The 13,652-nt window shown below is 38.8% G+C and overlaps 2 protein-coding genes and 1 long non-coding RNA gene across 4 annotated transcripts; all 3 read left to right on the plus strand.

Annotated features, from left to right (window-relative positions):
* Positions 1-829: 829 nt before the first annotated feature.
* LOC115552883 (uncharacterized) lies at positions 830-3,004 on the plus strand. Of its 2 annotated transcripts, XR_003978397.1 has the most exons (5): positions 830-982; positions 1,094-1,438; positions 1,566-1,607; positions 1,820-1,913; positions 2,216-3,004. It is a non-coding gene; the product is annotated as an uncharacterized LOC115552883 (long non-coding RNA). The 2 variants fall into 2 exon arrangements; XR_003978398.1 differs by lacking the exon at positions 1,094-1,438 and having other exon boundaries at positions 847-982.
* A 3,238-nt stretch (positions 3,005-6,242) lies between these two features.
* On the plus strand, positions 6,243-8,997 carry LOC115552884 (uncharacterized). Its single transcript, XM_030369251.1, has 6 exons — positions 6,243-6,457; positions 6,569-6,910; positions 7,029-7,070; positions 7,267-7,386; positions 7,627-7,682; positions 8,501-8,997. The coding sequence occupies exons 1-6, from the start codon at positions 6,412-6,414 to the stop codon at positions 8,627-8,629; spliced, it is 735 nt and encodes a 244-aa protein (XP_030225111.1). The 5' UTR covers positions 6,243-6,411; the 3' UTR covers positions 8,630-8,997.
* A 299-nt stretch (positions 8,998-9,296) lies between these two features.
* On the plus strand, positions 9,297-12,387 carry LOC115552389 (uncharacterized). The gene is made up of 6 exons (XM_030368448.1): positions 9,297-9,357; positions 9,450-9,788; positions 9,912-10,283; positions 10,528-10,644; positions 10,854-10,909; positions 11,948-12,387. The coding sequence occupies exons 1-6, from the start codon at positions 9,315-9,317 to the stop codon at positions 12,074-12,076; spliced, it is 1,056 nt and encodes a 351-aa protein (XP_030224308.1). The 5' UTR covers positions 9,297-9,314; the 3' UTR covers positions 12,077-12,387.
* The last annotated feature ends 1,265 nt before the right edge of the window (positions 12,388-13,652 follow it).

Here is a 13,652-nt window from a genome sequence, read left to right on the forward strand (position 1 = left end):
ATTCTCTCGCATTTATTGTTCCGCCTCATTTCTTCTGCTAGAGCCTATTAAAAGTTTGCTTGAACAAATGCTTTTTTAAATGCAGAAAGTATTTCACTCAAAGCCTACTTTCGTTGAATGTTATTGAAGAACAATAGCAACGCATCCTGTTATACCCATCAGTAAGGTCTATTTATGCTTAAAAATGTTGGTGTTGCCTAGTAACAACGACATGGCCAGCCACAGCCCCCATCTCATACCTCGACCACAAGCGTGTATGTGTGCATATGTGTGTGTGTGTGACTTTTTCACAGAACAGTGTAAATGTACCTATACTTTAAATAGAAAGGCATGATTGTGAGTGATAAGTTGAGTGACTAGTGGTAAAAGATGTTGCCCATTCTGCCAGCCGTATGTCCTCTATCATGGTTCCCCAAGCCTGACGGGCTCTGATGGAGTAGGAACGGTCACCTCTGGACATGAGCTGAGACTTTGTTACATCAAGGAGGGTCCTGCCTGAGGAGAAAGGCTGCACACTGACTCGTAAGGGGCTACAGAATGATTTAAATGTGATCTACTGGATTTAAATACAATTTTAACGTCAATGGAGAAGCCACGATTGCGTTGGGGTTCTGTTAGAACCAGTAGAGAAACTTAGTTGCTGAATTTGGACTAGTTGGAACTTCACAATCATTACAAATATGAGAAACATAAATGATCATTGTCATCATATGGAAGAGACATTATCTCAATTGTAGCTTTCAATGTGCGTCTTATAGAGGAAATACAGAAACGGCTAATATTTTTTAAGTTTCCGTTTTGATATGCATCTCTGAAAACTAAGTGATTCATTGGCTTGTTCAGTCTCGAAGGTCCAGCCAATCACAATTGATGTATGGCATGTACACGTCGGTCTAAACTGTCACTTGAGTCCAGAGCTCAATCAGCACTAAAAACGTGATGATGGCAAGTTATTTTGCAATAACAATTCTGATTGCAGCATGTAAGTACAATTACGCTTCAAATCAACTTTTTCATGTAAATTATTAAATAATTGTCACTTGCATTGTAGCATGTAGGTATATTTCATATTTTTGTCTTTCTTTATTTTTAGTGCCGGTTGAGAGCCAAGACATTCCTCGTTCAGTTTCTGAAATAAAAGCAGAACTTGGAGATAAGGTTACTTTACATTGTAGAGGAATGAAAAAAGAAAATATGCCGGGCGATAAGATTGACTTGTACAAACAATCTCATGGATATGTTCCCCAAACAGTTGCTCGATGTTTCTTTGGAAAAATTACAATTTATCCTCCCTTTAACTTAACATTCACAGTGGAAGAAGGGGTTTCTGATTTCAATTTGATCCTTCAAAGTGTGACTAAAGGGGATGAGGCAAACTATTTTTGTCGACAACAATATTCTGACAGTTGGACTAAGGGCATATTTCTGTCTGTCAAAGGTAAATTGTAAACCTTTTTCAATGTTTTGCTTTGAATATCATGAGTAATAGTTTAGTGTCGCTGACGGAACCTTAAACATATTGATGTAGTCCCTTTTGATGATGATTATTTGCATTTATTTTGCAGATCACAACATCACGCCGGTTGAAGAAAAGCAAGATGAAACAGGTTATTACATTCCACTGCCTACTTTCAGTATATGTGACTTACTAACTTATGTTTATCACATATTATATAAATATTGGTCATTCCAATGCTGGGATGCAACGGATCATTTAAATTGCCTGACATTTTCTTACCTTCCATTATTTTAAATCTAAACAGAAATACTTTGAGTTCTAAAGCTTCCCGATGACCCATTGTCGATTATCTGATTCTAGAACCCTGCTGGCATCTGGTGATCTTGGTGCATCGGATAGTGTTGGCTTGCTGTCTGCTTGTGATTATAATCCTCATTCTAATCATTCATTACAGGTGTGTGAGCATTGTAACACTACAGCACACTCAACACCAGAGCTCATATCAGGACAGGTTTAAGAGCATCCCCACCGCTTAGATAGAGAGGTCTCAGTGTGCAGGATCGCGTGCATTGATTCAGCAGAATATTTCATTGACAATAGTTATAGTAGTTATATAGTAATAGTTTATACATTTTGAACCAAATAAGAACTATTTGGATAGGCATAGAAGGTTTTTAGATGACATAACAACATAACATGCCGTTTCAACTGTGAATCCTTCCTCCTGTTTGTGAGTAATACAGTTCTTTGTTTTAGGACGGGGAAACTGATTCCTTGAACTACGCAGCGTTGGAGATCCCCGGCAGAAGAAATCGAAGGAGGGAAGAAGAACACTGAAAGGACTCAGGAGAGTGAGGATTCTGCTGTGAGAGTAACCTGCCACTGAAGTCCATCAACCACGTCCTAATATAGTTTGATCTGGTGGATGTGCATTACTTTTCTAAAAGGGGTAAAAAGTACAAGCTCAAGTTAAGACATGAAAGACAATAAATATGATTCTGACAAAGCTCAAATATAACAACAATTTAACAGCGCTGGAAAGGGGTTCGGTTCAAAATATATATATTGTTAATGGTGACGAGCAAGCATATCATTTTGGGTTTCCTAGTGTAGATACATTCAGCCTTTGCAAAGAGACCTAATGCGAATGCATTGTGTTCATTTTTCAACTTACTTTTGATCAGATAAATTTACTTTATGCGACTTATCAATATGTTTGCATTCGTTTTTTGTAAGTTTATATTGATGAAGTGCGTAATAATTGTTATTGTTAATAATTGCTGTATTACTAACAAACGTTTGAAAGTATTCAGAGATGACACGTCATTTTACGTTGTTATGTCATCTATCAACCTTACATGCTTATGCAAATAGGGGATAGTTGGTTCAAAATGTATAAATATCTCTAAGCCTACTTTAACTATTGATATTAAGCAAAACCTATTGTTGCTAGAATGTGTAAACTGATATTAGTTGGAATGGTCAAAGAAATTGTGATCTTGACGTTCGACACAACACTGCTAGACGAACTGCTTTGTGGGAAATGAATGAAATAAATAAAAATAAATGCAACAAATAAAAAAAAGCTGTTTCTAATTAGCAATGAACACTGCCAAGATCATTGAATTGTAGGTTTCATGGGGTCGTAAGCATCATTTGGCTTGGTGTTGTTAATGCAAAAATAACGGGGGAGGGTCCACCCAGCTGGGAGGAGCCGACTGGTGGACCACGTTGAGCTGTAGGCTGCAGTTGATCTGTCTGTCAAACATCTGAGTCAAACCTCCCACCGAGGTCACACTTTTAGATTTAAAATGGCTTGTCAACACCACAACTGGTAGAAAGATACAGACACTTTAAAAAACAAGAACAGCCATGGATGCAGTGGACAGGACACACCTCCAACCTAATGTGTGTAACGGTGAAAAACCTATGTGATGAAAAACACAAAGGGGTTTACTTACCTCATCCTACCCCATGAAAGGAATTACAAAAAGGCAGGTCTATAAAATGATCATGGTTTAATGATAAAGATCTTCTCCTGTACAGAACTCTACTTTACTCTACCCTACGATACTCTACAGTACTCTACTCTAACCTACTCCAGCCTATTAAACTCAACTGTTTCATGAGGTTCTTTCTTTACACACACACACACACACACACACACACACACACACACACACACACACACACACACACACACACACACACACACACACACACACACACACACACTATATAATGATGGTTGCTGGTTATGCCTGTCCTGAAACAGACCAATAATATGGTTGGTATCTGGATCTGAAATCTGCATCCGACTTATAAAATATAGGCAGTGTGTATGATATATACAATGCACCTCACCCTTGACAAGATGGAGACAAGACAGCATTGGCTTTGTATGAATGGTTGTTATGTGTCTACTGAATGGAATGATGTTGCATCGGCTGGTCTCTGCAGTGCAATAGGATCTCAAATGAATACCTTTATTAAGATATTAGTATGCCTGAATGAAACTGAAAAATAAATAATACCACTCTTTACTCTTTGAAAATGTAGATACAAGCAAAATTAATTCGATATAATTGAGGTTGAGTTAGTGACGGTAAATGTCCATTTCATGGTTGGTTTCTGAAGTATGTGAGCAACATATCCTGTTGAGACCTACAGTCAGGTCTGTCTATGGTTCAGAGATGTGGTGGGGTGTCAAAAGGCGGAGACATGGCCAGCCACAGCCCTTGTCTCTCAACTTGGCGCATCACTCTTTGTTTCCTGCACGATACATTCTAGTAAGAGAGATGAAAGGAAGCTACAAAAGTAGGATGCATATCATATCCGCATTAAAATCTGTTATTAATATGTTGAGTTGTGCATTGACTTTATCCAAAATGTTTCCAACAATGTTCAAACCCAGATAAATACTTTTTTAAAATTTTAAGGTAAAGGTCTGCTTCATTTGGTGAGGTTGCATGTCAATGGCATAATTTCCCATTCAACCCCTCACTTCCGGCGAAATTCCTGATATAGAAAGCCCTTTAGAGATATGATTTATCAATATTGATGTAGCTCACTATCCTATGGGCCACTATGACAAGGGTATCATACTCATGCCAGCCAAGAAGCTAATCAAGTGTTTCCCACACATAGATTTTACTTGCGTGGGTCACCCAGGTATATTAAGGCCATGTAAGTATTTTCGGAAACCCATGCTAGCATTATCTGATGAAGGCCACTGCTGTTGTTATCTCTAAAAGGCTTTCATTGTACTTAACAATGCAGATCTCAATGACCAGAGGTTTGTCTCCCAGACTGTGGTCCAACAGCCTGTGTTGATTTGCTTATTATCTCATTATAAAGACAATAGATATAAGTTAAAGGAGAATTTCACCGGTGGAGACATGAATCTGTTTTCTCTACCATAGAGAAGGCTGTCATGTCTGCCCATGAATATCCTTGAGTTACTGTGGTGAGCTCTTTGGAGCTCTGTGACGGCCTGAAGGCTGCAGGGAGGAATGCTGCTGTTTGGCTGCCATTTAGTTAGTTCACCTTGTTCCGCCGTATGTCTCCTCAACGTTTTCACTTGTGACATGTTTGGACATTGTGCGTCCTACTCCATTGTTCTCCTATGGAGTAGGCACTGCTGCAAGTTCAGGGAGGGCATGTGTCATTGGTTTATGTCTATACATTACTTTTCGATTTAATTGAGTGAGTGAGTGAGTGAGTGAGTGAGTGAGTGAGTGAGTGAGTGAGTGAGTGTGTGAGTGAGTGAGGATGTGTGTGTGTGTGTGACTGTGTGTGTGCATGTGTGTCCAGGTGGATGGACTACCAAAAAATCTTACTTAGTTATTGAACTAATGTAACTTTGATGAAATTGTACTCAAGTAGGTGTTAAGTTACAGGTATTAAAAATACAACTGAGCGGAAAATTACCATCACTTATGACAAATGCGCGAAATGAGTGGTGGTATTAACCGATTGTTCTGTTGAGTTCTGCGAGTGACAAAATATTCCCTCGCATTTATTGTTCCGCCTCATTTCTTCTGCTAGAGCCTATTAAAATTTTGCTTGAACAAATGCTTTTTTAAATGCAGAAAGTATTTCACTCAAAGGCTACTTTCATTGAATGTTTCTGAAGAACAAGAGCAACGCATCCTGTTGAAGCCATCAGTAAGGTCTATTTATGCTTAAAAATGTTGGTGTTGCCTAGTAACAACGACATGGCCAGCCACAGTCCCCATCTCATACCTCGACCACAAGCGTGTATGTGTGCATATGTGTGTGTGTGACTTTTTCACAGAACAGTGTAAATGTACCTATACTTTAAATAGAAAGGCATGATTGTGAGTGATAAGTTGAGTGACTAGTGGTAAAAGATGTTGCCCATTCTGCCAGCCGTATGTCCTCTATCATGGTTCCCCAAGCCTGACGGGCTCTGATGGAGTAGGAACGGTCACCTCTGGACATGAGCTGAGACTTTGTTACATCAAGGAGGGTCCTGCCTGAGGAGAAAGGCCGCACACTGACTCGTAAGGGGCTACAGAATGATTTAAATGTGATCTACTAGATTTAAATACATTTTAAAACGTCAATGGAGAAGCCACGATTGCGTTGGGGGTCTGTTAAAACCAGTAGAGAAACTTAGTTGCTGAATTCTGGACTAGTTGGAACTTCACAATCATTACAAAAATGAGAAACATAAATGATCATTGTCATCATATTGAAGACATTATCTCAATTTTAGCTTTCAATGTGCGTCTTATAGAGGAAAAACAGAAACACATTTAACGGCTAATGTTTTTGAGGTTTCCGTTTTGATTTGCATCTCTGAAAACTAAGTGAATCATTGGCTTGTTCAGTCTCGAAGGTCCAGCCAATCACAATTGATGTATGGCATGTACATGTCGGTCTAAACTGTCACTTGAGTCCAGAGCTCAATCAGCACTAAAAACGTGATGATGATGGCAAGTTATTTTGCAATAACAATTCTGATTGCAGCATGTAAGTACAATTACGCTTCAAATCAACTTTTTCATGTAAATTATTAAATAATTGTCACTTGCATTGTAGCATGTAGGTATATTTCATATTTTTGTCTTTCTTTATTTTTAGTGCCGGTTGAGACCCAAGACATTCCTCTTTCAGTTTCTGAAATAAAAGCAGAACTTGGCGATAAGGTTACTTTGCATGGTAGAGGAATCAAAAAAGAAAAGAAGGAAGATAAGATTGACTGGTACAAACAATCTCATGGATATGTTCCCCAAACAGTCGCTCGAAGTGTGTTTGGAATAATTACAATTTATCCTCCCTTTAATTTAACATTCACAGTGGAAGAAGGGGTTTCTGAATTCAATCTTATCCTTCAAAGTGTAACTAAAAGTGATGAAGCAAACTATTTTTGTCGAAGCCAATTTTCTGACAGTTGGACTAATGGCATAATTCTGTCCGTCAAAGGTAAAATGTAAACCTTTTTCAATTTTTTGCTTTCAATATCATGAGTAATAGTTTACTTTCGCTGATGGAACCCTAAACATAGACCTTTTGATGATGATTATTTGCATTTATTTTGCAGATCACAACATCACGCCGGTTGAAGAAAAGCAAGATGAAACAGGTTATTAAATTCCACTTCCTTCTTTCAGGATATCTGACTTACAAACTAATTAATGTTTATCAAATATAATATAAATATCGTTCATCATTTATTATTTTAGGTGACATTATCTTACCTTCCATACTGTTATATCAAAATACAAGTTCTTTGAGTTTTGCAGCTTCCAGATAACCCATTGTAGATTGTCTGATTCTAGAACCCTATAACTGTCATCTGGTTACCGTGGTGCTTGGAATACTGTTGGCTTGCTGTCTGGTTGTGATCATAATCCTCTTTCTAACCAGAAATAAAAAACAAGTTTGTGAGCATTGCAAAGGTACAGTACATTCTACACTAATAAGCTTTCTGCTGTGACATGATGTGACCTCAGGACAGGTTAGAGATCCCCATCCTGAATCTATGGCATATTGTATTTTACAGAAACCTGCTGCAGTTTTTGATTATTAATATTTTTGGTGAAAATAAGTAATTACTATAGTTTTTGAAGCCTGACCGATATGAATTGCTACAAACAATAGCATGAAAAAAGTAATTATTCTTCTATTCTTATCTTCAGGAACACTGAGTTCCTCCTACCATGTGGCAAATGACTCAGGGATTCAGGAACAACAGGTACTCATTGCATTGTGTACAATATGCATGTATCGAAATTCATTATCTCGAAGAACTGTAAAAATGAAGATGTGCATATGTTCTCATTTGAGACACAAAAAAGTTAAAGTTAAAAGTTTGATTTTATCTAATTTGTTCAATCAATGTTAAAAAGTTTGGAAAATAGGGGTTGGGGTTATTACCATAGCTACAACCCGTTAGTGTATGAGTGTTATTATGAGTGATGTTCTATTTGAAGAGGCCCTTCACACGGTGGCTTATAGCTATACTATAAATTTGGGAAGCTTAACCTTCTCTAAGACGCAGATAACTGAATATACATGAGGAATGTGACTAATCCGCACACACGCACACAATTTCAGATTCACTTTACTGCTATCTGACATGAAAGCCAGGGCCTAGAGATTGGCTGACTAAATAACATATGAATACAATTTATGACTCAATATATTGAGTAAGGAACCTTATCACTTCGCACCTGGATGCTCGAGCAGCAACGAGATGGTGCCACCATCACTTTGGGAGTACTGGTCCCTTGTAGTCCCAGCACAGGCCGCCCTGGCTTCTGCTGCGGCGTTGGTGAGGGGGAGCATTCAGTTGGCTGCGATCTCTGCCGATGCTTTGTGCCACTCAATTATTCTCACTAGCAGGGTTAGAAATGAATGTAATATGTTTATTGTTATTTAATGTTTTATCTTTTCTAAAACATTGTAATATGTATTTAATATTTGTTTTGAAAAAATGCATGTTCTTAAACTTCACTGCAACAATGCTGACATCTCAGATGTTTGTTAGTAACACACGGTTCTCTGTTGTAGGACAGGGAAACGGGTTCCTTGAATTACGCAGCGTTGGATTTCCCTGGCAGGAAAACCAAAAGGGGGAAAAAGAACAGTGAACAGACTCAGGAGAGTCTGTATTCTGATGTGAGAGAAACCCGCCACTAAAGTCTATTAACCAGGGAGTCTGTGTCCCCTCATGAGGCTTAAGTAATGATTTTGGCACGTTGTGATGTCAGTTTGGATTGATGAATTTGAATGTTGTGCTATGGTTGTTGGTGGAAATAATCTGGACCATTTTATTTTTATGGGTATATGTAGACTGTTTACATTTAGTTATGTTGCTTTGAAAATATTTTATATTGCAAACACACGCATGTGGCCGCATAACTAAATCTTAATAAACATAGTTTTTAATGTGCCACTAATCTCAGCTATGCTTGCCGAGGTTGCTTGGCAACCATTTGCTGGCTTGAGGCACAACGTTGCTTTGGGGGAGAATTATGATTTGTTTTCAATAAATTATTGCACTTGAAGTTTCTGTGTCTGGTTGATGTTCGGTACTATGATGAACAATGAATAAATTAGGTAAATTAAGTTGTATCACTATGAATGTAATGCTACAGTGAGACACTCATGTCTTAAAATGTCTTGATGGGACAAAAGGAGGGTTGTTGGTTTGTCAAGTGGTGGGAAGGACAGTCTAGTGGTTAGGGTAGACTAGAAGTGGATCATTGGCTTGCATCATTCAGTGCTCTAACTTCCAGCCAATCACAGTTGATCTATAAAAATAGTAATCCTTACAGTCAATCTATCAGTGAGTGCAGCACAAGTACGGCACCAAAACGTAACAATGTTAGCAATGTTGTTTGCTTTGATAATTCTGAGAGCAGCATGTAAGTAAAACTCCTCTTCAAAATAAGTTCAATTGGTTACAATTCTAAACAGTTTTTTAGTTGTTCATTGTGGTTATTTCTACATTTTTCAGTTCCGATTGAGACCAAAAAGGATCCTTCTTTGTTGTCTGTGCAGACAGCAGAGCTTGGAGATACTGTAACTCTACAGAGTGCAGCTTTACAAACAGTAACATGTAACATATATTGGTATTGGTATAAGCAATCTCTGGGATTTGTGCCTCAAACAGTCGCTTCTAAAGTGAATGATTCAGTGACAGTATATCCCCCTTTCAATTCAAGGTTCACAGTGGACAAAGGGGTTTATGCCTTTAATCTTAAAATCAGATCCATAACTAAAGATGATGAAGCAATCTATTTTTGTCAAGAAGGTTTATCTAACAGTTGGAGTGGCACATTTGTATCAGTCAAAGGTACGGGATCTACTTTTTAATGCTTGTTTCAACCTCATGAGGAAAAATCTTAACATTTCAAATCATCCCAAAATATATCTACTTGGTTCCTTTACATTATAATCATTGTATTTAACTGTATAGATCCCAACGAACAGAGGTTTGTCTCCCAGACTGTGGTCCAACAGCCTGTGTCGGCATCAGCTCAGCTGGGAGACCCTGTGGCTCTCCAGTGCTCTATTACCTCCCAGAGGACGGACCACATTAACCAGTGCCAAGGGGAACCCAGTGTGTACTGGTTCAGATCAGGACCATCTCACCCTGCTGCCATTTACATGAATGGAAACAGGAGTGGTGAATGTCAGAATAGTTTTGGGCCTCCGTCTGCTCCACAGAGCTGTGTCTACACTCTCCCCAAGAACAATGTAGACTCCTCTGATGCTGGGACTTACTACTGTGCCCTGGCAGCATGCGGGGAAGTTGTGTTTGGAAATGGAACTAAACTGGACCTAACAGGTCAGTATTTTTGTTAATATATATAATACTTGTTTATTAGATACTTTTAATTATAATAGAATAATAGAAGTATAATATCGTTATTTATTATTTTGTAAAAATTAATCTCAATGTTTTCCTGAATTTAACATTATGAAAATATTTTTCTTGAAAAACTTCTTTCAGGAAAATCTCCTTCCATTATATCATATGTAATTGTTCATAAAAGATACCATGGAATCTAAATCTTCGCTTATAATTCTAGAAACCTACCATCATCTGGTTACCGTGGTGCTTGGAATACTGTTGGCTTGCTGTCTGGTTGGGAATATAATCAAATTCATAACCAGAAATAAAAAGCAAGTTTGGGAGCATTGCAAAGGTACGGTACATTCTACACTAATAAGCCTACTGATGTGATTTGATATGACCTAAGGACAGGTTAGAGATTCCCAACTGCTTTAATCGATACATTTGTAGTCTGCATACTGAATCAATGGTATATTTACAGATACCTGTAAATATACCGACATGAATTGCTACTAACGATAGCATTAAAAAAATTAATTCTTCTTCTGTTCTTATATTCAGGAACACTGAGTTCCTCTGACCATGTTGCAACTGACTCAGTGATTCAGGAACAACAGGTACTCATTGCATTGTGTTTAATATGCATGTATTGAAATTCATAATCGAGATGAACAATTGAAATGAAGATGTGCCAATGTTCTCATTTGAGACAAAATTATTCGTTAAATCAATGTTAAAAAGTTAGTAAAATAGTGGAAGAGTGGAACGGGCTTGCGAGACAGACGTGATACACGTTTTCAATGCGTATGTTTTGGATGGTGTACAATGCAATAAAAATAAGAATTTATGTTTTTGTTACCCTAGAATTATGTCTACCTTTGGGGGGGGGGGTCCTCTGCCACAGAGCCCAGAACAGACCACCGGCTCTAGAGAGAATGGGGTTTTAATTTTAAAAGAAAGGAAGTGAACCTCGTGCCTCAGCCTGAATTTGAACCCGATAAGGGTTCAATGAATAGAAAAGGGGCTATTATCCCAACGGCTATGACCCGGTAGTGTATGAGTGTTATTACGAGTGATGTTCTCTATGAAGAAGCCCTTCATACCGTGGATATAGCTATACTATAAGAATTTGGGAAGATTAACCCTCTCTGACACATACAACTAAATATACTTAAGGAATGGACAAATCCACACACACGATTTTAGATTCACTTAACTGCTTGTAAGCTATGGCCTTTAGTTCCATAGACTAAATAAGGTATAAATACAAATTATGACTATTAATTGAGTAAGGAACCTTATCACTCCACACCTGGCTGCTCGAGTAGCATCGAGATGGTGCCACCATCATTTTGTAAGTACTTGCCCCTTGCAGTTCCGTACAGGCCGCCCTAGCTTCTCCTAGCGTCGGTGGTGAGGGGGAGCATTCAGTTTGCTGTAATCTGTGGCACTGCTATGCGCCGCTAAATGATTCTCACTAGGAAGGTTGGAAAATAATATATGTTATTGTTCTTTAATGTTTTGTCTTAACACTTTTCTAGAACGTTGTAAAACGTATTTAATTCTTATTTTGATAAAATGCATGTTCTTGAATTTCACTGCAACAATCCTGACGTCTCAGATGCTTGTTCGTAATACACAGTTCTCTGTTGTAGGACAGGGAAACGGATTCCTTGAATTACGCAGCTTTGGATTTCCCTGGCAGGAAAACCAAAAAGGGGAAAAAGAACAGTGAACGGACTGAGGAGAGTCTGTATTCTGATGTGAGAGAAACGCGACACTGAAGTCCATCAACCAGGGAGTATGTGTCCCCTCATGAGGCTAAAAGAATGAATTGGTACTGCCATGTTCTGACGCAGTTTGGATTGATGAATTTGAATGCTATGGTTGTTGGCGGAAATAATCTGGACCGTTTTATTGTTATGGATGTATGTAGATTGTTTATATTTAGTTATGTTGCTTGGATTGAAAGATACAAATGTGATTATAAAACTACAAGATAGTTATGGTCCTTGATTCTGATTGGCTCATAGCCGTTGAAGAATACGGCGTAAAAAAAACATACAAAAAAATGTAACTTACAAACACGCATGTGACCGCATTACTAAAACTTAATAATCATATTTCTTAACGTGCCACCGATCTCAAGTATGCTTGCCGATGTTGCTTGGCAACCATTTCCTGGACCCCGTCAACCGCCGCCTGACGTCTGGCCCCGCCCGCCTGCAGTCCTCAAACAGCCTCAGCGGCCCACACTGCAGCGGCTCGAGGTCGGCCCTTCTGCGCAGCCACAGCCACAGTATCTACCACTGGCCGTTTCCCCTGTAATCTCTCATTTCACCCCCAATACTATGCAAGTCGTGACGGATAATATATCATATCAGGTTGAAAAAGTCATTGCCATCCCAAATGTTTTGTGTTAGTTGTTTATAGTTCTGGTATAGTATCATTATTTATAAATATATTTTTCGATTCCAACACAACCTACAAGGAATTCTGACATTAGGGATCTGGTAAAGGGTATATAACTCACGTTACCTATGAAGTGAGAACACGACATGGCAGGCCCATGAAGCCTACATTGTCGATTTAATGATAAAGATCTCTTGGGCTCTTCTCTACTCATCTCTGCTCTTCTCTTCTACTCTACTCTACTCTCCCATCAGGTTCTCTCTTCAACAACAATGCACATAGGTACATGAATATATTTTGACAGATGATGGGGATAGGCTGTCCTGAAACATGCCAGCCTTGTGGTTGTGTGGATCTGTGTAGAGAGATAACTCCAGAGAGAGAGAGAAGGGGGAGACCGCATACAAGCCAACAAAAGTGCATGCCCTGCATTTAACACCATACAATACAGAGACATGACATTTGTTGATGTGCTTTGTACGAGTGGTGGGTATATGTCTCTTGAATGGACTGCTGTATCTGCTGGTCCCTGCAGTGCAATATGATCCCAAATCAACATTTTCTGTTCACTAAACAAACACCATTTAGGTTCAGTCAGTGACAGGATATATAACCATTTTGTGGTTGGTCTCTCAAGAGCCTTATCAACACATCCTGTTGGCAACCTGCAACTCTATTCAGGAATAATAGTTGTGGTGGTTGTGTCAAAAACAAAGACATGAACAGCCTCCGCCCCCGCCTGTCAACTAGCTGCCTCACTCTCTGTTTCCAGCCCGGTGGTAAAAACACATACGGGGGGGGGAAAGATTAAAGGAAGTGTCAATTGAAGCATTTTTAAATTCCCTCCTTACATTAATTGTCACTTTACACTCTTGGTTGCGAAAGTCTTGAGTTTCTTGAAGCTGCTCAAACACAGAGCACATCGATATCTCTCCACTCATAGCTGGA

This window comes from Gadus morhua, chromosome 10 (assembly GCF_902167405.1).
Source record: "Gadus morhua chromosome 10, gadMor3.0, whole genome shotgun sequence".
Lineage (NCBI taxonomy): Eukaryota > Metazoa > Chordata > Actinopteri > Gadiformes > Gadidae > Gadus > Gadus morhua.